The sequence below is a fragment of the Erpetoichthys calabaricus genome, chromosome 1, assembly GCF_900747795.2.
Source record: "Erpetoichthys calabaricus chromosome 1, fErpCal1.3, whole genome shotgun sequence".
In the NCBI taxonomy this organism is placed as follows: Eukaryota; Metazoa; Chordata; class Cladistia; order Polypteriformes; family Polypteridae; genus Erpetoichthys; species Erpetoichthys calabaricus.
Window position 1 is genome coordinate 319,976,876 of NC_041394.2, and position 26,465 is coordinate 320,003,340.

Consider the following 26,465-nt stretch of genomic DNA (forward strand, 5'->3'; position numbering starts at 1 on the left):
GATGGTTCTTGGAAACTGAAATTGACTTAAAAGCCAGTCGTCATTATCTATAAATACGTGCTCTCTTTTAATTCTAAGATCTGCAATGTCTTCTCACAATGCTAAAGTAGCTATAGTAGTTGGAATAGTTTGGCCATTCTGTGCACCATTATATTGTTACAAAGCGATTAAAAGCAAGTGCCTTAAATTTGTAAACAATATGCAATTAATTTTGGTGTATTTGATAAATCCCTTGTCATTGATGCGAATCTAAAAAAGAAAGGGACACCACCCATTTGCAAAACCAAGCAGAAAATGGTGTATGCACAGTGTGAGGCTGCCGTGAAAATGTGCATGGCTTTACGCAAAGTTTAGTTTTTATACATCTTGGAGCATGGAGACAGGCATATGCAATATTTTTGTAAGCCTGAAGAAGGGGCCTGAGTTGCCTCAAAAGCTTGCATATTGTAATCTTTTTAGTTAGCCAATAAAAGGTGTCATTTTGCTTGGCCTTTCTCTACATTCATAATGGCTAACACAGTACAACACCCTAGTACCATATGCACCTGTGAAACACAGTGCACATGGCAGGGATCATGGAGTGTTGTGCTATCAGCAACAGTACTCATTCATGTCTGATGTTAGTGGAGGGGACATTGACTAATGCTATCTAAAGATCTAATCCTGTCACTGTGTAAAATGGGAGATGTCTTCCTGGAAGAACCCAAAAGCTGCCCATATTCTACCTGTGTAACTCAGTTTGTTCTGGACGCTCTTCATTAAGTCTCCTGGTCAGCATGCTCACCACATATCTCCCTGAATAAATTAGACTCTGTGTCTCCCACACGTAGCCATTGGTGATGAACCTCAACCAGATGCACCTCCAGATCCAAAGGCATTGACTGAAATCCCACAGGAGGAGATTCATCATCTGAATAATTGTTTGTTTCTATTGCATCACCACAGAGGTTACACACAACATTACTGTGAATATTCTGTGGTACTGTATATGACACTATCTGCTATGTTGTATCACCTTATGTATGATCCAGGTCAGGCTCCAGGGTTATTTTGCAGGGGTAAGCCCCAAGCCCCCCACCCAAGTCCAACCTAGTATTTCAGATGCCCTTCTTACCATTTTGGTCTGGAGCCAGGGCTGGTATGACCATGTTCTTGACGTACTCAGATGATTCTTCCAACCTCAGCTACATAGTGTGACATCTACAGGATGTTCATTTTTCACTTTCACCTAGTGTATTATGAATTTAGTTGATTACTTAGTTATAAATCAGTTACTCAGTTCTGAGCACTGGAAGATGAATCAATGCATCTCTGTGTATTTTTTATTTAAAACAATTATACAATAGCTTTATTGCTGAAATGTTCTATACTGCACACACTTGTGAGTTTTCAGTGTAATCGGCTCCTTAGCAGTTTTTTCATATTTTGCCGTTATAGGATTTTAAAAAGAAAGTTTAACTTACCCACTCAGAGACAGTTCATTCAGATGCAGGAATTGAGTGAATTTTAAGTTGGTTAATTATTAGTTTAATCTTTATGTGCACAGAGGGCCCCTGAGAAGAGTCCCAGAGTTCTCTAGGTTTCCCCAGAGAATTTCAGTAAGTGTGTTCAATTCCCATTTCTCCAAGCCTCTTTTTGCTTCTCCTCATTCTCTGTTTCTCTTTCTGCCTCTTTCTGCTACTTTTGAGAGATGGGGTGTATGTTGTTTTAAAAAAAGGTTAAGGTTATCGGTAATTACTCTATTGTAAGAGGGGTCTCCGGTCTTTAGACTCATATCAAGGAAACCGAGGCAAACTTGTTTTAAGAAACAGAATAATACAATTTATTATAACCACATGGATTATAGAAGTATGATAAATGTATATATACAGTATATGTTGACATATAAAACTGGACCCAGACACGCTAGACAGGCAAAAATATAGGCTGGCTGCTTACTGGTATTTAGAGTGTTACTTTATCTTAGCACAAATAAATAGCTTATGACACAAAGTCTTTTTGGATAATGTCTTATATTGTGTGGACTTGTTGCTTTGTTGTTGGTCTGGGTTGAACAGGAGGATTCTTCATGCATTGGGGTGTACTCTTTCAGTGCTGTGCTGCTATGCCACATCATAGGAAAAGGCATTACTCATTTTGGCCAAAGAGTTTAGATGCTGAGGCGCCCTTTTTGAAGCAATGGCTTCTCAGCCTTGTCAGATTAGTGGAATACAGGTTTAGCTTGGCAGAGTGGGTCTTAGCTTCTGGTCCACAAAGAGAAGAGAAATTCAACTTTTTAGCACCTCATCATCAGTTTGGCTCGCACCTTGTTAGTTTGAGATAAGATTTTAAAAAGTCATTTTGGAGAATGTGCACAGAGTGCCCCTGGGAAGAGTCACAGATTTCTCTAGGTTTCCCCAGAGAATTTCAGTGCATGTGTTCAATTCCCATTTCTCCAAGCCTCTTTTTGCTTCTTCTCATTCTCTGTTCCTCTTTTTGCCTCTTCCTCCTACTTTGGAGAGATGGGGTGTATGTTGTTTTAAAAAAAGGTTAAACCCTCTCCTGATTAGATTAAAGTCACTTCCACTTACAAAATCAGTGTCTTCTAATAGGCGAGTTCTTCTGTCTATCTTAGTTGTCATCCCTTGAATTATAGGGTTTTGAACTTGTATGAGTACATCTCACACCTTTTGACTCAAGAGGTCTGCAGAGAGGCCTCTGGAGAAATGTGAGGTCACATCTGATTTACACCTTCGTTATCAGATGAAGTCCTGGAAGATCCTGGTTCAAGATGAAGTTCAGTCACTTAGTTTGGAAGGCAAGTGGGGGTTTTGTGCAGCTAGATGCCTGTTAAATCTGCTTTCTTAACAGGCCTGGTGTGCCACTAAAGACTAGAAAAAAGGGCAATGACCACTTTGACCTACACCATAAGATACTATTATGGCAATATAACATATCTTGTTTTCATTTCAGTTTTCATCTTCAGGTTATTACCATTTCTGCATTGCCCCTTTGTCGTTCCTTTCTTAAATTGGTGCTGGGATTTGCTCGGAATCCCCCAATGACCCTACTTTGAATTAACTGTATTTTAGATTATTATGTTGGTACAGTATGTTACATTGTCATATTTTGACTAGACAGCAGGGTATGCCAACACAAGTCAAGTCAAGTGGCTTTGTTGTGGCTTTTATATGGAAAATATTTTAGACTTTTTTAAAATATTTTCTTTATGTAATATTAATTTACAACATGAAAAATGCACAAAAAAGTGCACGAAATGCACATTTCTTTTGCAATTTTTTTCTCTTTATTTTCTGCACCTCAACATATTTGGAACAGTGTGATGGAGAAGTGAAACCTGTCCTGGCAGTAGTCTGACAAAAGACACAGCCTAAGCCTGTAGGGGGTACCACAGCTGATCACAGAGCATGTGTGCTTGCACTTGGTCACTTGTGAAATGCCAAGTCATTGTGCAACACACAGTGACACCCAATTACACCAATTACAAGGGTGCTGAAGACAAAAAGGTACTACTTAAAAATGTGATAATATATGTGTCCAGAAATATATGTAAATAAAAGGCACTGTTCTGCAATGTGGCCTCATATTCTTTTAATCTCAAATGAAAAATTCTTGCATATTCAGCAGTAATAACAAGAAAAAACACAGTCATGTGACTTCTTCATAATATTACTTGTGTATTAAACACTGCAATAGTTGGATTTTTGTTGACGATGCATTATTTCTCAAACTCTACGGAATGTGTTTGTTATCAGAAATGTGTTAATAACCATATCCTACAGTTTGTGCAAATTATTGATGTTTTTTAATGTTATGAATATCTATATTTTTATTGCTAGCAAAATGATGTCATTACACAATCACCTTGTACTCTCATTTCTCATGAGTGCTGCCATTTTGTGCATTTATTTCCATTGGCACTGATGGACACGGCTTGTTGCTGCATACATTGTGTTATACATGATGGCAGTTTTCTGGACACTGTGCAAGTGACAATAATAAGCCTATAATGTTCACCGTATAAAAGATTCCTATTCACAGAAAACCTAGTCTAATCTTTAATCACATAAAGAAAAGACCTGGCGAAAGGCTAGCACTCAAACCAGGGATGTGACTATGACTGGTTGAGGGGTGGACATTTGGTCAACTGCCCACCCAATGAAATATCTGTAAATGCACTTATTTTGACATTTAGTTACCTTCTCTACATTTTCAAAAATGAGAAATTTTCAGCGATTTTCAGTAATAGCCTTCACTTGCATAGTCTTAGCAAGTGTGGGACATTTGGCAGTGCACTCCAGTGAAGGACAGTCATCCAGTCTGACATACCCAGTGACACACTCCAACTAGTCCATGATTCGATATGATAAAATCAGACAGGTTTAATTTTGTCTTTAGTTGTAGGGAAAGGCTGTGTGTGTAGGAGAGCAGACAACCAATGAGAGGTCATTTGGAAGTACAGTGCATAGAATTCAGCAATGAGAAATAAGGAACACATAAGGTACCACACAAATAGAAGAGAAGTGTGTTTGTCTGATGTCTTGTGTTTTACATACTAAAACAGAATAGAAAAAAGAAAAAATTGACAAAATTGTGGCTGAACTCACCATAGCTATTAACCCTTGGTACAGTGCCGGTTCCATCAGGCTACAATGAGGCTCAGGACCACATAAATAGAAGAAAAGCTCATCTTTCTGATGCCTCATTCTTTATGTACCACCACAGAATGAAAAAAGGGCCCTGTACAGCACCGGTATGGCGCTGGCTCCATCAGGCAGCAAGATATTGGCTGTCAGAAGAAGGGCTGGAAGATCAGCGCTAAGTCAACAAATATGACATGGGATGTGATTTTCAGTCATATAATTTGACATGGTGCAGTGACGAGATCAGCTTATGCAGTCGGCAAATCTGACTTGCCCTATGAGAAAATGTTGCGTAATGTATACTTTCTGGGGGTGCTCACACCAACTGGGAATTGATTCTTTTTGTTATGCTATAGCTAGATTCTCATCCTTTATTTAAATGTCTTTTTGTTATCTTTGAATTATTGTTTTGTAAAACTGCATTATTTATGTTTTTGGTTCACATTTTGCATTTTGTAAATATTATTTTACTTATGTTACATTGTATGAAATATTATTATTATTATTATGTCAATCATATATTTACGTTCCTTGTACATTACATATAGAGTCTAAGAGGATGTGACACCCCCCACCGGCACTCCAGATGTGGGACCGTCCCCAGGTCTATATACTGTAGGTCTGAGTATGCCTCAGTGCTAGTTTTGTGGCATTAATATTCACTATTATTGTTTCAATTATTTTTGGATAATTTTTGTAGTAAGTAGTAGACTTTTTTGATCACCTGTTTTTTTTGGATTCTTTGCTTCTGCATTTTGATTTTGTTCATTGGATCTTGGATTTGGCTTTCAGGCATACCTTTGTGATTATTGTTTGTTTCTGTTTTTTGTTTTTGTTTTCTACATCTTTGTAAATAATCTTGACATATAAAGAAACATTACTTTAGGTATTTTTAAATGAAAACAATTGTCACTAGTATTTTATATCATTTGCCAAAAGTACTTCCATCAACACATCTGGTGATAGAAGAATAATATACTTGAGCATAAAATTGCATATTGCTTGACTGTTAATTCTAATTTAACTTCCTAAAACAAACAGGTGTTAAGGCACAGAAAGGCAGCACACTACCACCACCACCATCAGAACAAGAATCTCTGGTCTGCTTAAGTGAAAGATAGGAAACCTCTACAAACATCTTCTCTAGTGGCATATTCTCTGACTCCAGTTGGCTTAATTTGCCAAAAACATCTAAATGGTTGAGCAGCTGGCAAATGCATGGTAACCAAAGTATGGTATCTATTTATCACATTATTCTTATTTTGTTCACAAAATTAGCCATACCTAAAGTACACAAAACATGTGCTTTTCCTTTCCTCTATTTGAAGGAAAAGTAAAATCACCCATTTTATCAGCTTTGAACTGAAACTGAAACCTGTCATGTAAAAGAATCTTATCCCTAACCTTTGGATTATCTACCCATTCCTAAAATGTGTCTCTGTTTGGCTGTTTACACTTTAAATCGGCCTTGTATTGGGCAGCTCAAAAATCATTCTTCTTTATTTTACATAATATCAGGCTATTACTTAAACGCTTTCTAGTACAGGCTAAATACTTTCATGTAATGTATATTATATAGTGACACCAGTTGTGAGGCACTATTTGAATAAAGAAGAGCCTAAATTAGTTAAACTAAAGCAATGTGGCATGGTTAAGTACCTGTACTGCATATGCAGGCTGCTCTGGGATACTGGGGTCACCATGTCAAGTGAATCCAAATCAAGTGGCTTTATTGCCATACCATCCATACACCATATTACAGCATACTGTGGAACTAAATAATGTTTTTCAGGACCGCCATACTGTATACATATAGACAGGACAAGTAAAGAACTATACTGTACTATATATAGATACCAGGTAATTAAATGATTGGTAATAAATTGAAATAGAGAGTGATATATTAATAACTAATATCAACAACTAAGGGCGGCACGGTGGCGCAGTGGTAGCGCTGCTGCCTCGCAGTTTGGAGACCCGGGTTCGCTTCCCGGGTCCTCCCTGCGTGGAGTTTGCATGTTCTCCCCGTGTCTGCGTGGGTTTCCTCCAGGCACTCCAGTTTCCTCCCACGGTCCAAAGACATGCAGGTTAGGTGGATTGGCAATTCTAAATTGGCCCTAGTGTGTGCTTGGTGTGTGGGTGTGTTTGTGTGTGTCCTGTGGTGGGTTGGACCCTGCCCGGGATTGGTTCCTGCCTTGTGCCCTGTGTTGGCTGTGATTGGCTCCAGCAGACCCCCGTGACCCTGTGTTCGGATTCAGCGGGTTGGAAAATGGATGGATGGATCAACAACTAATAAAAGCAACAGTAGTAACAAGTGTACTGTAATACACTGGAACTACAGACTGGGATATCCTGCAGGGATCACATAGTGAGAACATTGAGGAGGTTGTTGACTACACTACTGACTACATCAACTTCTGTATGGACATTGTAGTTCCAGCAAGAACTATACGCTGCTATGCTAACAACAAGCCATGGATTACAAGTGACATCAAGGGCCTTTTTAACCAGAAGAAAAGGGCAGTGATCAGCATGAGCTCAAGCGCATGCAGAAGGAACTTAGAATCCATCTCAGGGCGGCGAAGGAGCAGTACAGGAGCAGAAGTTTCAGAATAACAGCATGAAGGAAGTGTGGGATGGGATGCAGCTCGAAGCGGGGTGCCACCATCGAGAGAGACGTGAAGAGAGCAAACCAAATGAACAACTTCTTTAACAGGTTTGACCACCCTAACCCACTCTCACTCTCACCTCAGAGTACTACACCCTCGACCCATCCTTCTGCTGACACCAGCATAGGAGAGACATCCTCACCCACAATTACAACAGTGCAGGTGAGCAGAGAGCTGAGGAGACTTCATGCCAGCAAAGCAGCGGGTCCAGATGCAGTATCGCCACGACTGCTGAAGGTCTGTGCATTGGAGCTGGGGAGTCCTCTACAGCGCATCTTCAACCTGAGCCTGGAACAGGGGAGAGTCCCGAGGCTTTGGAAAACATCTTGCATCACCCCAGTCCCAAAAGTATCACGTCCTAGTGAGCTTAATGACTTCCGGCCTGTTGCTCTGACGTCACATGTGATGAAGACCATGGAGAGGCTGCTGCTTCACCACCTGATGCCACAGGTTCAACACGCCCTCGACCCTCTGCAGTTTGCATATCAGGAGAAGGTGGGAGCGGAGGATGCCATCATCTATATGCTACACCGATCCCTCTCCCACTTGGACAGAGGCAGTGGTGCTGTAAGAATTATGTTTCTAGACTTCTCTAGCGCCTTCAACACAATCCAACCTCTGCTCCTTAGGGCCAAGCTGACAGAGATGGGAGTAGATTCATACCTGGTGGCATGGATCGTGGACTATCTTAAAGACAGACCTCAGTATGTGCGTCTCGGGAACTGCACGTCTGACATTGTGGTCAGCAACACAGGAGTGCCACAGGGGACTGTACTTTCTCCGGTCCTGTTCAGCCTATATACATCGGACTTCCAATACAACTCGGAGTCCTGCCACGTACAAAAGTTCGCTGACGACACTGCTATCGTGGGCTGCATCAGGAGTGGGCAGGTGGAGGAGTATAGGGACCTAATCAATGACTTTGTTAAATGGTGCGACTCAAACCACCTACACCTGAACACCAGCAAAACCAAGGAGCTGGTGGTGGATTTTAGGAGGCCCAGGCCCTCCTGGACCCCATGATCATCAGAGGTGACTGTGTGCAGATGGTGCAGACCTATAAATACCTGGGAGTGCAGCTGGATGATAAATTAGACTGGACTGCCAATACTGATGCTCTGTGTAAGAAAGGACAGAGCCGGTTATACTTCCTTAGAAGGCTGGCGTCCTTCAACATCTGCAATAAGATGCTGCAGATGTTCTATCAGATGGTTGTGGCGAGTGCCCTCTTCTACGCGGTGGTGTGCTGGGGAGGCAGCATTAAGAAGAAGGACGCCTCACGCCTGGACAAACGGTGAGGAAGGCAGGCTTTATTGTGGGCATGGAGCTGGACAGCTTGACATCCGTGGCAGAGCGACGGGCGCTCAGCAGGCTCCTATCAATTATGGAGAATCCACTGCATCCACTAAACAGTATCATCTCCAGACAGAAGAGCAGCTTCAGTGACAGACTGCTGTCATTATCCTGCTCCACTGACAGACTAAGGAGATTGTTCCTCCCCCAAACTATGCGAGTCTTCAGTTCCACCCGGGGGGTAAACGTTAACATTATACAAAGTTATTGTCTGTTTTTACCTGCATTTTTATTACTCTTTAATTTAATATTGTTTTTTGTATCAGTATGCTGCTGGAGTATGTGAATTTCCCCTTGGGATTAATAAAGTATCTATCTATCTATCTATCTATCTATCTATCTATCTATCTATCTATCTATCTATCTATCTATCTATCTATCTATCTATCTATCTATCTATCTATCTATCTATCTATCTATCTATCTATCTATCTAATAAAATAAACTACCAGGAGCAGATCTGAGGGCCGTGGAGCAGCACAGAGTAAAGAGCCTTGACAGCCAAAAGGTAGAAACTGTTGCAGAACCTGGCAGAACTACTTTCAATGCTATGGTACCTTCTGGCGGATGAAAGTGGGACAAAATGACTGTGGGAGGGGTAGGAGTGGTTCTTCACAATGCTGTAGTTTGTGTGCAGGCAATGTTTAAAAGAGATGTTTTTAATTGAGGGTGGAGAGATCCCATTGATCTGTTATGCTGTGTACTATCCATTATAAAATCTTGTGGTCAGAGACACTGCAGCTCCAAAACCAGATGATGATGCAGCTGGTCAGAAAACTCTTGGTGGTACCCCTGAAGAATGTAGTGAGAATAGGGGAAAGTAAATTTGCCTTCCATAGCTTCTGAAGGAAAATGAGATTCTGCTGCTGCTTCTTGTCTACAGAGGTGTTGCTACTTGACCAAGTATGGTCGGCTGAATTTGGTACTCTTCACCATTTCCACCACAGGTCCCTCGATGTGCACTAGGGTGTGGACAGCACGGGCCTTTCTTTTTTCTTGTCTACATTAAGAGACTATTGTTGCACTTGCACCAGTCCACCAATTATCACATCACCATTCTGTAAGCTGACTTATCCTCATTGTGAATGAGACCCGCCACTGTTGTGTCATCGGTAAATGTTTAAGAGCTGTATGATGAAATGGTGAAAATATCAGTAAAGATATCCATCAGCTGTTTTGCCCATTCCCCAGGCACTTGTACATGTGTATTGTCTGGTCCAGCAGCTTTGCATGGGTTTACATTCAGCAAAGTTCTAATATCAGCTGTGGACAAACACAGTATCTGTTCTTCCTGAGAAGGAATGGGCTACCTCTCGACTATGTCATTCAGGGCATCAAACTATGAGTAGAAGTTATTTAGAACATCTGGAGGAGAGGCATCACCACTTCAGACTGGACCTCACTAGTAACCTTTTGTTTGCAGGTGGACCTTAGTGCAGGACAACCTTGGGCTGCTATGGGTAGCTCTATGTAGTTGACCCCAGGGTTTCTGCATAAGTGATTCTTGGAGCAGAGGCAAAATAATCACTGACTAGGGCTTAAATACTCCTTTCTGTAAAATAGGGTACAGACCTATAAATACCTGGGAGTGCAGCTGGATGGTAAATTGAACTGGACTGCCAATACTGATTCTCTGTGCAAGAGAGGACAGAGCCGGCTATACTATCTTAGAAGACTGGCGTCCTTCAACATCTGCAATAAGATGCTGCAGATGTTCTATCAGACGGTTATGGCGAGTGCCCTCTTCTACGCTGGTTAAGCAGCATAAAGAAGAAGGACGCCTGATGCCTGGACAAACTGGTGAGGAAGGCAGGCTCTATTGTAGGCATGGAACTGGACAGTTTGACATCCGTGGCTGAGCGACGGGCACTCAGCAGGCTCCTATCAATTATGGAGAATCCACTGCATTCACTAAACAGTGTCATCTCCAGACAGAAGAGCAGCTTCACTGCTCCACTGACAGACTGAGGAGATCTTTCCTCCCCTAAACTATGCGACTCTTAATTCCACCCGGGGTGGGGGGGTGGGGGGGGGGGGGGATAAACGTTAACATTATTCAAAGTTGTTGTCTTTTTTTACCTACATTTTTATTAGTCTTTAATATTGTTTTTTTTGTATCAGTATGCTGCTGCTGGAGTATGTAAATTTCCCCTTGGGATTAATAAAGTATCTATCTATCTATCTATCTATCTATCTATCTATCTATCTATCTATCTATCTATCTATCTATCTATCTATCTATCTATCTATCTATCTATCTATCTATCTATCTTTCTGGCCCCCTTTTTAAGTGTGGTGGCTGGAGGTGCAGCCTTTGCAAGTATACAGATGGAAAAAAGATGTCACAGACTCTTTGAAAAGAGCTGTGGGTAGGTAGACTAGCCATCCCAGGGTTATCTTCCTAGAAGGGTAGGCTCTGTGAGGCATTAGGTCTACTTTTGCTTTACCTTCCTGTTGTGCTCTTTGTTCTCTCTGTTGTTACTAAAAATCTATTGGACAAAATGAATTTGTATTTTTATACTTTCAGCCGTCTTGATTTTTATTTAGTTAGGGGTTGAAGAGTGCCTCCTGTAGTCCACAATGTAAGGTGAAATATATATATGTTCACATGAGGAGCCAAAAAGAAAATACATCATTGTGTTAGTAAAGCCATTTAAAGTTTAAGTCACAGGGATGTACTTATTTTTTCTTATTTCTATGACAGATATGCCAGCTCCAGGTTGTGTACCATACAGTACATCCATCCTACCATCCATCCATCCATTATCCAACCTGCTATATCCTAACTACAGGTTCACAGGGGTCTGCTGGAGCCAATCCCAACCAACACAGGGTGCAAGGCAGGAAACAAACCCCAGGCAGGGTGCGCGCACACACATACACACACACACACACACACACACATCAAGCACACACTAGGGACACCAACTAGGAATTCAGAATGGAGATTTGAATTTTCTACAACAGTAATAAAAAAACAACCCTGGATGGTGAGGCCAGTTTACTGTAAGGCACATACAACTACACTCACGAAAAACAGAATCAATCCATTTTTGAGCCTTCTTTTTCAAGTACATTGTGCAAGAAGCCAGTGTCTGTCTTGGAAAAAACCAGCACTACTCTTTTAGAATGGACATCCATCCACTTCAGGTATACATAGAATATGAGAACATACATAAGAAGTTTGACAAATGAGAAGAGAAGCTCAACTACATCAAATGTAACGCCATTTACACATAATTGTATAATGTACGCAATCAGTTGTGATTTATGAGAGAAAGAGTGTGATGACATATGCATAGAGCTTTAGGATTCATAAGAATTTGAAAATATTTTTGAACACAAGACATGCAAACAGCTACTTCTCAAGCATCCATACCAAACACCCTGACCGCCAGTATTTCTAAGAATAACAAAAAATAAAAATAATGTACCCTTTATTTTATTTTGAAACTGAATTATGGGCTCGCAAGTTATTGAAGTGAGAAGGACAAGTAGCAACTGGTCCTGGTGGTTATATGAGCCCACTGCAAGAGTCCAAAAAATGAATTGATAAAAACCGATGCTGCGCCGATGGAGCTCTAGGGGGCGCAAGCAATCCGCGCTATTCCCCACTTCTGAGTTTCGTAACCGCCACTCATATGGAAACACGTGCGCCTTAAGGCGTTACTTCGGAGGCTCGAGGTTGACGACTGGACGTAACGAACAAATGATGGTGTATGCGGCCGACCGAACACCCGAACCTCCGAGTAGCGTACTGTGATACACAAAACCCGCGCGACCTAAAGCACGTCTCACGCACGCTTTACGTGTTGTCAGGCCTGAGCGATCGATCGCCGAGAAACAAAGTTAGGCAGGCTGGACGCTGCCTGATCAACCGAGAGGAAGGAAGAGTGGATAGTAAAAAAAGAAGCGGATCTGTATTCGGCCCCGGAGAGACTCTATTTATCAGTGTAACTTGCGTTCTAGTATATGGACCACGGGGCTGTGACAACGAACAACGCATAAAAAAATACTTGGACGCTGTGATGTGTGACCAAAGGAAGTAATCGAGCGGACAGCCCCTGCCCCTTCTCCGCGTTGACGCCACCACCACCTCCGCCTGGAGTCTTCAGCGAGTGCTGCACTTTATTTCGGATCCGAGGCAAAAAACTTAATATTAAGGCGGGGTCGACCCAGAAGACTGGCACAAAAGGTAAGGCTACAAAGGATGCTTAAGATGTTGCTTTTAACTAGAACGTGTTGAATCTCCATGCATGGCAATGCCCCCTCCATTCCCTCCTCCGTGCCATCTCCGAAGTGTTCTGTCCGGATTCTCACAGCCGTTCGCCCGATCCCGATGATGGTTTGCAAAAGTCAAGGGGAGCGAAACACCGTTGTTGGGCCGCGTGCGGTACCTCACACTTGTTAAACCCCGTCGGTAGTTGCTTGCCTTTCGAACGTAAACGGTAGTGCTCGAGACTTGGTGTAGTCTCCAGACTGCACAGTTTAACCTGAAAACGTGTCCGAAAGACAACATATGGCACCTGAGCGAATGTCACGCTGAATAATCTTTGACAGTAGGCAGAATCGAAACTAATGGGACAAATGGCAGACTGCTTCTGGTGGTTTTGTTAGGGTCGGAATTGCACATCCATATCTAGGTGTTTCTTAACATTTATCGTTTTAACCACCCAGAAATTCACGGTTTTGGGAAGGTGGTGGGGTAACGGAAACGAGATAGGCGTGTCCTTTGAGCTGCACCGCACCCTGCGCACCGTATTGGAGGTATTGCCTCCATCCTTTTATTCCAGGTATTGTGATGCGCCGTTCTGCTGAGTTGTAATGTGTTTTGCTTATAAGTCACTTCGACCTTAATTATCAAAATATAGGGATTGTCATTCGCAGGGTGATACGAGTGTACGAGACACAGAAAGGCCAGCAATTGTTCAGGGTGCCCCAGCTGTAGATGAGGACTGCTTGACACCTGCATATCAGAAAGGGAGCAAATGATTTGCATGTTAACAAATGGTTCAGTCATTGCCTTCCTACCTGCTGTTCACTCTTGACCAGGTTATCATCCTTCTACAATGCTGATTTGTATCACTTGTGTCTGTCAGTGTATTTATGTATTAAGTGATCATATATGTGTTTTCATAATTAAAATTCTGTGAAGTAGTAGGGAGTTGTACCACGTTTATAACATGCAAGCCCACGTTTATAACATGCAAGCTTTCGAGGCAGCTCAGGCCCCTTTTTCGGGCAAGTTGCTTCACTTCTAATTGCATATGTGAGGTAAAAAATTTTCAATCTATAGGGCTGCAGGCTTTATGTTCTCATATGGCTTAGAGTGTAACCTTGAGCAGGATGTATAAAATAACATGGGAGTGCATCAAATGCATGCTTATGTGTCATTTTAAGGTTGGTGGTTACGTAAGACCTTTTGGAATACCATCTGTTATGAAAAGTGCACAGTCTTCGAATTGGGACTGCCATTTTTCTCCTACAGACCTCACAGACACATTGTTTTGTAGCACGTATACTGCCTGATAAACTGATGCGTATACCAAGTTCATTGTGGCAATGTAACTATCTTTTCCAGGTTAGATTATGTAGCCCTTCTTTTCTGGAAAATCAGGATCAGAAACTGAGTTATGTTTTTGGAAGCCAAATTTTGATCACATTTTATAATCTATGATCAGTGTCCTTTCATTAATAACTGATAGTCGTTTAAGAGTGACACCCTGTCTGTTAAAAGCAAATATACATTTCCTAGATAGGGTTTTATTTATATATTATGTCAAGAAGTATTTGTCTTAGCATTAAGTGAACATGTTAAACAAGCTCTCTTTAAGTTACTGAATGAATAATGTGTATTTCTGTGTAGGATTAGTATTTTATTTATATATTCAGGAGTAGGGGTGCCACGATACTGGGATTTTTGTATTTAATACCAACAGTAGTGAAATTTCACAATATTTGATACCATGGCAAAACAGAAATCCTATTCAACTGCTTCTTATTTAAAGTACATCCATTATTCAAGTGAACAATATTGTGCCCTTTTCTGTTATAGAATATAAATATTAATAGTATCAGTAGCTTTAAAATACTGGCATACCCATCAAGAAGTTACCCAACAGTCATTTTAGCAGATGTCAATATGCAGTGCACTTTAATATGTGATAGACATGAGGATTCCCCCAGTGTGAAAACAAATCGTGGGGCGGTCTGTTGTGTTGTAATATTGGGGGGAGTTCAGCATAGGGTTGTGTATCATGGACTACCTAATTTATTTTGCTGTGTACACATTCTAAATTTGTTCTTTGACTTTTTCTGTCCAGTAACCGAATAATTCTGCTTAAAATCAACACTAAAATAAAAATTCAAACATTATTATATCTGTACTGTAAAATTTGTGAATTCCAAAATGATTCACTATACTTTTATTTGAACAAACACTTTTAAAGATGTTTTTCCTAACAACATGCTGGTTTGTTAGAGCATCGCTCTGTTATGTTTGTAACGTTTGCCATTGTAAGATTTATATTTGCATCAGTAGCTTGTTGAAAAACTTACTAAAGAGTAACAGATGAGTCAGATTGTTTCATATTTCAAATGTCACAATCCCGTGGTGCTTTAATTGTTTAGATCGTACCCTCCTTTGTTATGTTAACCCAAACTTTGATATCACACAGGAAACCATAGTCTTTTCAATTTTACATTGAGTAATTAGAATTTTGTTTTTGCTCGGCCTATGTACAGAATTAGACAATTACCGGACTAATGTCACCTGTAATAAGTTAATCTTAATGATTCAGATATACTTTATATGTGCTCTTACTATGTTCATCACATTTTAGGAGTTATATTTGTGAACATTAAAAAAAAACAACAACAAATGGCACAAATTTAGCATTTTCATATTTGTATTCCACACTGATGTAGGTAGTTTTGCTATCTTTTCAATTATGCATTTCTGTTAACATAGTAAATGTTGCATTAATACGGAAAATATGCTTTACACTCCGAATTACTTAAGTACTGTTTTTTTGTGTTAACAAATGGAGTAGCTCATTTCATTGCTGGTGTGGACAAACTAAATAGCCACTTACTGAAACTTACCTCGATTTTTCCCTTGCTAAACTGTTATTAGTACTGTCAGTGTACAGTTTCTTCCCACATCTCTCAATTATAAGAGTTATATTCATAATTGTAAATGCATGTGAGGTTTCGCTTGTGACCCTAAACTGTATGTGCTGGTTAGAAAATGAATGGATGCTTGGATGGCCATCTGTAGATGTGTTATTTACAATCGCTGAGTGACTACAAAGCCTCCTTTCCCTTTATCGGGACTGTGTAGGACACTAAGTTAAATAATGATTCATCTCAGCATCATTTCGTCTCCTCTTACTAATTTGTGGCAGTACACAATATATGATTACAACTCCAAATTGATCTCAAAGCACACATGCACCTACAGTATTTCTGAGCTAACTCCATAATGATGTAAAAGCGGCAATAAAAAAGCCTTTGTGTGTGTTTTTAAAATAATAAATGCAACTCCCGCAGTTAAAAGCTGAAATTCTCCTGCCTCAAACGCAAAGAATTTTCAGACATGATTTCTGCTGTTTTTAATTTCAAAATGTTTCAGTGCAGTGCTGTAGCATCACCACTGTGAGTCATTTTCAGAGAGTTTTTACACGTTTTTCTCAGATATTATTGTACCTTCCTAGGTAATTAGTCTATTTGCAGTCATGCACAAGTGCAGTACTGTTTTCATTCAGCAGTAATGGTAGTGTAAAAAAGGCAGCACTGATATATTTATGAAATTGTGGTATTGATTTTTACTGAAGTAGTGGTTCTTGTGACATTCCTACTTGGGAGATGATTGTGTATGCAGTCAGTAGTTGACAATAGCTGTTCTGATAACACCAATGTGCTGGGTATGCATGTAGTTAAGATGCTTGTGAAATCTGTCACTGACAGTCATCTGGAGTATTGTGTATAGTTCTGGTTGCCACGCTACAAAAAAGACATAGCAGCACTTGAAGGTTTGCAGTGGAAAGCAACTAAGTGCATCCTAGGATTTAAGGACATACTGTACTCTGACACACTTAGTCAATTTAAACCCTGTTTAGTCTTAAGCAGAGGGGACTGTGTGAGAGCCTGATCCAGGTCTTCAAAATCCTCAAAGGCATTGATAGTCTATCCAGCAGAATTCTTTCAGTTTGACGGTTAATCATGTACTTGAGGACATCAGTGGAAATTAAGGGGAAGTGCATTTAGGACTGAAGCCAGAAAGTACTTCTTTACGCAAAAGGTTGAGGAAATCTGGAACAAACTACATAGCCATGTAGTTGAAGCAGAAACCTTGACAACCTTTAGTAAGTGTCTGGATGAGATGTTGGAACCACTTAGATGTTACAAGTAGCTATACGGACAAGCTTGATGGACTGAATGGTCTCCTCTTGTTGTCACATTTCTTATGTTCTTATGCAGTGTAAGAATAAAACATGTCATGCGGCACAGTGTTTTTGTCCATTATGTCTTTATCAGTTGCATGTCTGGCTGCAAAATACTCAGTGTGTAGTCCACTGGTTTCATCTGTCAATCATCAAGTACGCTACCTGTCAAAAGTTTAAGAACACCACAGTTTTTCCAGATTTTAGTCAGCTTAAATGCAATAAATGACCTAAAATGGTGAAAAGGTAAGCAGTAAACGTAAAGTTTAGGTTAGCAAGAACTGAAAAAAGGAAATTTTGGAATATTACAAATGGGCCTTCTTCGGGGAACAACTAATGGGTTACAACCTGCAGATATTCTATTGATTTTCTGCAGAAATTAAAGTAAATTATGCCTTGCAAGTTGAAGCAAACAATTTGCACAGGTGTCCCCAAGTTCTGTTGATTACTTAAAAACCTTCTGTTTTTCTTAAAGCAGAGTTGGAATAGACTGTGTTGCTGCACCCTCTAAACTTTAGAAGGTTGTAAATTCCGGTGATAATGGCAAGAAAACAGCAGTTAACAAATTAAATGAGGCAGAGCTTCATTGCCCTTAGAAGTGTAGGCCTTTCATTTACAGAAATGCCAAAAAAAAAAAACCAAGTGTCAGTGAGTGCAGTGGTGTCCTACGCAATCCAAAGGGAATTGAAAACTGGAAGAGATCTGGAAGACTCAAAGTCACCACCCAATCAGAAGTCAAGTTTCTGAGTATCACCAGCTTGCTTGATAGGTGTTTTACAGCACCACAGCTTAACAGTGGTCGAAAAAAGTAAGTCTCAGTTTGTACTGTGAAGAGGACACTTTGTGCTACAGGTTTGACAGGGCGAGTGGCAGTAAGAAAGCCATTCCTTAAAGGACAAAATAGAGCCTTAAAATGTTGGCTGAGGACTACGTCAGACCTGAAAAAGTCTTATGGACTAATGAATCAAAATTTGAAATCCCTCACGCAGGGTGTTTGTGAGCCTTCAAGTTGGTGAAAGGATGGCTCCTCAGCATGTGATGCCAACTGTCAAACATGGAGAAGGAAGTGTGATGGTTTGGGCTTTTTTTTTGTGGAGGCAGTGTTTGTGACTTGCACAGAGTGACAGGCATTCTGAATCAAAAGGGTTACGACAGTTTGAATACAATTTTGTAAACTTAAGGATTTCTTGAATTTTTTTATTTGCCATTGTTTATTTGTTCTGTGCCTTGATTTCATGAAACATTAAGACAAACTGTGTGCATTTCCATTTAAACTGAAAAAAAAAGTGTTCTAAAACTTTTGACCAGTAGTGTATGTAGTATTACATTATTGTGATAGAATTCTCAAGTGCTAGCACATTCCAAAAATCATTTCTGATGGCAAGCTTATTCACTGTTATTTGAGTTTTTGTTACTTCCGTCTTCTTGCCAAAACATTTTTCCTATATAAAAGGTGACAGTGCTTCTGAGTGTAATGTGGTACCCTGGCTCAAGAGAACTGATTAGCTGCTTGTCAACAATGTTACTTTGGTAGCTGCCTTGTTACATCATTATACACACCATCTGTGAAATTACACGTGACAGCGGTTGATTACCATTTTCCTTGAAAGCTTTGCTTATATGGGAGTTTATTGCAGTCTAACCTCGGGAGCAGCAAGCTTGTTTGTATGCTATGGATGTGCTGCTTTGGTATTTCAGTACAGTTTTCTACAGTTAGCAACATAGTTCCTCACCCTTTCAGTTGAAATGTTGGCTAACTGTTTTACTTTTAGTGTACTTGTTTTTCTCTGAAGGCATCTGTTCTGCTTTTGGCGCTTAAATAATCCAATGTTTAAGTACTGTCTTCACATGTCTGTTTTGATGAGGAATATGTCTTAAAGTAAGTCTACATGTTGAAGTATTGAAATCCAGAAAGTCAATTCAATTTCCCAGATTAGAATCACGTAAAGCAACAAAACGGATGTGGATGTGTACATTAATCGCAGCCTGGTAGACAGGTGCCTGTTCTGGGTATTCCAGACAAACACTTCAGAAAATACAGTATATTGATGGAATATGGGTGGGGGGCATCCATAAAGTGTGTTGTAATTTCTGCATGGTGTGACTGGAAATGTATGCAAAATACCCTTAACATGAATGTTTGCACTGTGCACTTTAATCATGTCTGAATTGTTTGATTTGAAATTTTACCACTGGAGAGAGAGGGGTAACTCAAAGAAATATGTGTCTTTGTCCCAAGCATTATTGAGGGCATGGAATGTTATTCATAATTCTGTCTGGACATCAAACAGTTTTATGGTATTTGTTTCAGTAACCAAGATGGAAAGGTCAGATTTTGTTCCCCTGTTACAGTTGGATAGACAACTGTCACTCTTCCTTGTCCCACTTACATTGTGTATCACTTTTCAGCTTTCCCCTAATGTGAGAGAGTTCTGCCCTGATGCTTTGCAACATGACACGGTGGCGGTTAATGGCTGCCACTTTATTGCTTGGTTTTCTTTTGTGCTCTCGTATTATGAATAATATGACAGACTGCTTTAAGAGTGAAGCTGGGTATCTTTTTTGTTATCAATTATTGACCACATAGTTTCAAGTGTCTGATTTCAGTTGTGCTGCACCGTGGTATTGTTGATACTGTACATTATTCTCTAGAGGATTCAGGTTCTTTGCTGATCCTTTGATGCCCATTCATACAGTAGTACATTGGTTGTTTATGCAGTTCTACTTTGTATATAGTGTCATGCATCCAGTCAATCAGTTATTGCTTTATATATCATATAAGGGCACAGAAAGCAAGCGACATTGTTACAGGTCACTGACACTATACAATGAAATTGATACAATAAAAAATTTAAAAAGAGACACTAAGGTTGTACAATAAGTAGACAAGTTCTGTTCGTTTAATTAGCAAATAATAATAGACTTGTTTATCCTGGGGTATATGCTAATGCCCAAATATAAAATAAAACACAATACACCTGTTACTTTTATCTTCCTTATAAAATACAAATCTTCATAGTTGGTACTCCTCAGAAGAATGCATTTTGTCATCTTTAGGCTTCTAGGTTTGCACTCCCAAGTTACAGGTTTTTCTTATTTAACTTGCTTGATAATAATTTGCTTGCTTAGTGTTTTATTCTGTCTTCTGAAGTAGGATAAGAAGAAAATTTTGGCACATTCAGAATTAAACTTGACTACATTAGAGCATAAAACGTTTGAGTGATTAGGGGAGACTATTTAGAGCAGTGTTTCTCAAACTTTTTTGTCTGTTGGCACAGTAAAAAAACTAAAAAAATTTCGCGGCACACCAGGAAGAACAACAGTTGTTTTATAATAAAATGAAAAATTATTTTACCTGTTTTTAAGTATTACATTCAATGTGAAGGATGTGCCTGTTTTTGAGAGCAAATGCGATCTAATCGAGGCTCCAAAGTCGACAAACAAACTCGCATTTCAGCGTCTATTGTAAGAAGTCTCTCTCTTTTCTTAGACTTGATTTCAGTCAGTGCTGAAAATCCAAACTCACAAAACCATGAAGATGCAAATGGAAGAATTATTTTGATTGCTTTTAAACTGATTGCAGGATATAACTTGTTGATTGAAATCCAAAACACATCCAGGCTTTTCTCGGCAAAACTTGACTTAAGAACTGCATCGTTTTTTAAATCAATGAGCTGCTCTTCTTCTTCAGTTGTAAGATTTGTAGCTTCATTGTTTCCAAATGGATAGCTGACCCATCCATATTCATTACTTCCAACTGTTGGGAAGTAATGCTGCAATGCTGACTGCAGGTGTGTCAAAGTGTACAGAATTTCGGGGGTGATTTCTTTATTTGAAGCACATTCATTGTAAGTAGGAAAGCAGTCGAAGACTCCTTTCGAGATCTTACTTTGCCACAACGACAATTTTTCACCAAATGACTTCAGTTTTGACGATGCAGTGATGATGTTTTCCGATGGTCCTTGAAGACTTAAATTCAGTGAATTTAATTTGTCAAATAAATCAGAGAGAAATGTCACCTTAACCCACCAGATCTCGTCATGAATAGAAAATCCAAAGTCTTTTTTTTCAGCCTCCAAGAATGAAATCAGCTCAGCCTTGAGTTGGACGACACGCTTTAACACTTTTCCCCTGGAGAGCCAACGAACGTTGGTGTGATACAGGAGGCATTTGTAGTCTGAATCCATTGCTTCACAGAGCTGAGAGAAAAGTCGGGATGCAAGCGGTCGAGATTTGATGAAGTTTACAACTGTAATCACTTGATCCAGAACAGACATCAAATCTTTCGGCAAAGATTTGAAGGCAAGAGCTTCTCTGTGGATCATGCAGTGAACAACTAATACATTTGGATTTTCTTGACACACAAGAGTGACGAATCCCTTTCTATTTCCCTGCATGGAAGGACAGCCATCGGTGCAAACACTGACACAGTTTTTCCACTGTAGTTTGAAGAGCAAAATGTTTTTGTTCACCACATTGAAAATATCTTCGCCTTTGGTCGTAGTTTGTAAGTCTTTGCAAAATAAGAATTCGTTGACACATTTTTCATCCTTTATGAACCGAATAAAAGCTAGCAGCTGGGCTTTGCCGCTAACGTCAGTGGATTCATCAACTTGAAGAGACCACAACAGAGACACTTCATCGTCAGGCGCGTCAAAGTGTTCACAGATTTGATCTTGTAAATCTGACGATAAGTCTTCAATTCTGCGCGAGATAGTATCATTTGACAAAGGAACTTTCTTAACTTTTTCGGCGACATCGGGTCCAAGGATAGTTTCAACAACTATTGCTAAAGCTGGTGCAATGACTGATTCAGCCTCTGTATGCGCTTTCTTGCGTTTTGCTAATAACTGAGCAACCTTATAACTTGCAATCAATCCCTTTTCTGGCAGCTTTAGGTAGTTCGTAAGTTTCTTAGCTTGTTTATTTTGTTGAGCCCTGATGTTTTCGAAGTATTCCTTCGGTTGCGCTTTTACAGCTGGATGTTTTGTTTCCAAGTGTCTCTTCAATTTGCTTGGAACAAGCACCTCATTCGACAGAGCTGAATTGCAGATCAGACAGAATGGCAATGGAGCATCTTCAGGTCCCGAAGATATGAAACCATATCCGATGTAATCTTCTTTGTACCTTCGTTTGGTTCCTTGCTTTTTTTTTAACGCTTTCGCAGTTTCATTCTTGCTAACGTATTTCTCCATGGATAACAATGAATAACGCTTATTGATAATTTGTTATTATTAGCATACACCTAAAAAATTTAAATGAAACACATCGCTTATTATTATCGTTACCAATTCAAAAACTGCTGTGCGTCTGCTAGGGCGGCCTACATTTTAGTCATTATAATAATATATGTATAGTGGAAAATTCCATAACCTGAATAGCTAACACCCCTTTCCGTCAAAATGTAGCGTTCCGATTTAGCAGGGCAGAGAATAGGGGAGAGTGCGGGCTACTATTACTGGTCGTTGCAAGTGGGGACGTCATCGCAACGTAGGATAAAAATGTAATAGTAGGCAGACCTGTGTAACGCTGCACGTGTAGCGTTCTGAAAACCTGTATAAATTTCAAATATTTGTAGAAACTCCCGCGGCACATCTGCAAATCTTCCGTGGCACACTAGTGTGCCGCGGCACACAGTTTGAGAAACACTGATTTAGAGCATCACATTTTTCTTTAGTTCATAACAAAGTTGTCACAATATACTAATACTTTAAAAAGTTGTCAAGGTTTATGGTTACCTCGTGATATGTAGGATATCATTACAAAACAAGCACAGCTCTGTTTGAAATTTTTAGTCCTAGAAAAAGTAACACAGAGCAAAGCCACAAAACTAAAAAGATATGCAGATTACAAAATAATTCATGTATTTGTTACATCACAGAGTGGTAATTGTCCATGAGAGATGATGTAGAAAAATGCTTAAATATAGTCAAACTTGAAAGTTTGTTAACCTGTTGCATATTTTGAGGTGTCCTGTTTTTCCAAACACTTTCAATCAGATTCATGGCCCAATTAAAGCATTTTGAAAGAAAATATCCATGAATCTAAATAATAAAATGGTATATAGAAATTGTGTGGCTGCAATAATATGTGCATCCTTATCCTGCATTCACATGCTTTAAGAACTTTCAGAGTTTCCAGTTGTGACATTTACTAGCATTCGTGTGAATTGCATGTTGGAGGTTTGGGAAAAAACGTGAGAACACTGTTGAATTATTTGTTACTTCATCCATCCATCTATCCATCCTCTTCCGTTTATCCGAGTTGTCCTGCACAAAAAGCAGTTTCAGATAAGCTCAAATTTTTTCATGACAACGAAGTGCAAACTAAACAAATGAATGTGTGTAACTTCATTTTAAATGCAGTTTGACTACACTTTTGCTATACATTATTTACTGAGGTTAAAGGTCAGTGTTAATGTACAACCTTGACAATTCAGGTCACATTATTTCTTTGAACTGTGCATCTGGGAGCTCCCACTTTGAAGGACATTCACATGAAATTTCCAACTGTGGAACTTGTATTTCCTGTCTGTTCAATAGCACATGAACACAGCATTAGTTCTATGACTGATATGAAGATAAAGTAGGATCAGCTGGGTCAGTTACAAATAACTAAGCTAACCAAGGCAATTGGAGGACTGAAACCATGTGCTAGGCAGGAGCAAACATAAATAGTTGTAATAAAGCAGGTAATTCTGGTATCATGGCTCAAACTAAAGGAACATCATCAGAACTGAGACAAAAAGCAGTGAATGATCATCAGTCAGGACAGGGTTATTAAGCAATTTCAAACAGAGTGGGACTGTTAGACAATTAATGTACAAGTGGAAGCTATTTAAAGTGATACCTTATAAAACTGCGGGGCCATAAGGAGAATAATAAGGCCAGATTTATACTTCACATGGCGCATGCTGCAGCGGACGCTTCTGCTACGGAAGTGTTGTACTGTTTATACTTGCGCGTGTACTTTACGTAAATCTGGAGGATTCCACCAGGTGGCAGTGTGAGATATTATCACAGTGAGAACAGGTTTGGCTTCACTGTGTTGTGAATTGCCTGGAACAGCCATTAAATTCCGATGACACCTTACCGCAATATCTTTGAAAATGATGTTTAATTTTTAAATCCATCAGTCCATTGATTTGTCCATTTCAGCAAACATTGGGCACAAGGCAGAAACAATCCCTGGACGAAGGATCAGCTCATCGCAAGGTGAATACAAGCGCACGCACATACACTAGCGTCATTTTAGTATAACCAAATCTGCCTATCTTTGGAAGGAAACCAGAGCCCACTGTGGAAATCCAGCAGGAAAACATGTAAATTCCAGGCAGGGAATATCAGCGACGTGACTCCCTGCGAGACAGCAGCGCTAATGCTCCGCCACCGTGTCACCCGCATGTGTGTAATTATTAACAGTATTCATTATTTAAACGAAATTACAGATTTATCTGTAAAATGTAACATAATACTTTAATGCATTTCATCATGAAAGTGATATTATGTATAAATCTAAGGATTCTAAATGTGCAGAAAGTTGGAATATCATACATTTAATGTGCTCAGTGTGGCGATCTATTGCTGGCGATCTGCTGCTGTCAGGACTGGAGGAAGCCCTAGAAAAAAAAGACGGCACAGAAGACGGTACGTGAGACTTTTAAAATGTATCGTGTCATTATGATCGGGAATATGCGATGCTTGAATATAAAAGCACCACGAATACATCTGTATGTCATCATTTTTCTTCACCACATCGAACCATTCATCAAACATTGAAGCATGCACACCGATCTCGTAGGATCTGCAAAGCGGCTTTCTGTCACATGTAGATAGTAACCAGGGACTCTGACGTCACATTCCAACTTTTAGCACACTGTGCCGCCCGATTTTTTGCTGGTACTGCAACTCGCGCACGTGTCGCGTTAATTTCTGAGGACCTGCTCAGAGGACACATCAAATGAACGCTGAGAACACGTGGCAGCCATGATGCAGGCGCGTATGTGTTCTGAGTGTGAAGTATAAACGAGCCCTTAGGCAATCCTAAAAGAAAATCTAGAGATCTATAAGCCTCCCTAGCTGCATTTGGAGTAATGGTGCATAGATCAACCCGTCAAAGCACCCTGATAAGAAATGTCTTCTGTGAGTCCACAGTTGTACCATTTGGTACAATAAGAGGTGCATATTTGATAAAGATGCAAAACAGCTTACCACCATCAAAATTTTTATCAAGGGTGGTACTTGGGATGTCTTTATAGAGAGGGTGTTTTCAGGGTGCCCAGGACAGAGTAAGAAAAACAGCCCCATACAAGGACAATCCCACCACAAAAAAAATACATATCAAGTAATTTTTGTAATATCTAAAATAATGACTAACTTGAAGAGTTTTGTGAACAAGCATGACACACATGGTATTTACTTTTATGTTTCTAACTAGGTACTGTTTGCATGGGTGATGCTCCTGACAGGAACTTCGGACTCGCTCTACCAGTAAAGAGGAAGGCAGGTGTTTTTGCCAGTTAAAACCAAAGGAAGATTCCCTCTGCTCAGGTTACTACTTGAGCTTATCACTGTTAGGGTGGTTTCTCTGGGGCAGGCTTGTCCAGTTTGGGCTCTTCTCTGTTTTATGGTGTCATTAGAGCAGCTTACTGCTTGATGAAAAGCTCTTTGACACAATCGACTGTCTCAATGTTTTTACTGTTTTATGTTCTCTGCATTATTGTGGAAAAACTTTCCTCTATATTCAAATAAATCATTCTCAGAGACAAGATGAAAATGCAGAATGATTCTTTATTTGCACATAGATGTGCACAAATGTCTCAGTCCATTGAGTGCGCAATCATTAATACAATTCATTCCCTTTTATACTTTACTATTACCATTACATTATCTAATATATTATGACATCATATTCTTAATATGCAGAATTCTATCATCTTAGCCAATTGACTACTACCACCAGTAACTTCGTATACATGTCGATTCTTCCATTATTCAAAACATCGCTTCGTTAACAGGGGTGACCTACGGGTTTTCTCATTAATCTTATTTTCGCTTCATAGTAGGGTTGTTTGGGCTGCCTCACTAGTTTGACCTCGCTGTTTAAGGCAGTGTTCAGTACACATCTACTTCATTTTAACCTTAGCAACTACCTTGATGGTTCCTCTTAAGATGAGACAATCCTCACGTGCTCAAGCTTTAAGCTGCATTTAGTTAACCCTTTAGTTATCTTCATTCCCTTTCCTTATGATTTTCAATTGTTACAACTTAAGTACAACTTCATTTAAGTATACGCTTGCATTAAATTGTTAAAATTACCATGTATTAATTAAAAATATTTGATTAAAATTCTATAGC

The 26,465-nt window shown here is 39.7% G+C and overlaps 2 protein-coding genes across 4 annotated transcripts in view; one reads left to right on the top strand and one right to left on the bottom strand.

The window, feature by feature from the left end:
• Window positions 1-758: 758 nt before the first annotated feature.
• LOC114662709 (zinc finger BED domain-containing protein 5-like) lies at window positions 759-22,304 on the bottom strand. Its single transcript, XM_028816382.1, has 2 exons — window positions 20,861-22,304; window positions 759-928 (listed from the first exon to the last, which is right to left on the bottom strand). The coding sequence occupies exons 1-2, from the start codon at window positions 22,302-22,304 to the stop codon at window positions 759-761; spliced, it is 1,614 nt and encodes a 537-aa protein (XP_028672215.1).
• Window positions 12,327-26,465, top strand: part of osbpl8 (oxysterol binding protein-like 8) — a 268,722-nt gene continuing 254,583 nt past the window's right edge. For 2 of the 3 annotated variants that reach the window (XM_028818197.2, XM_028818239.2), the window contains exon 1: window positions 12,327-12,860. The gene's annotated coding sequence lies outside the window, so the exon portion shown is untranslated. Of the gene's footprint in view, window positions 12,861-25,545; window positions 25,659-26,465 lie in introns of all 3 variants that reach the window. The other variant, XM_051919551.1, reaches the window with a different exon arrangement.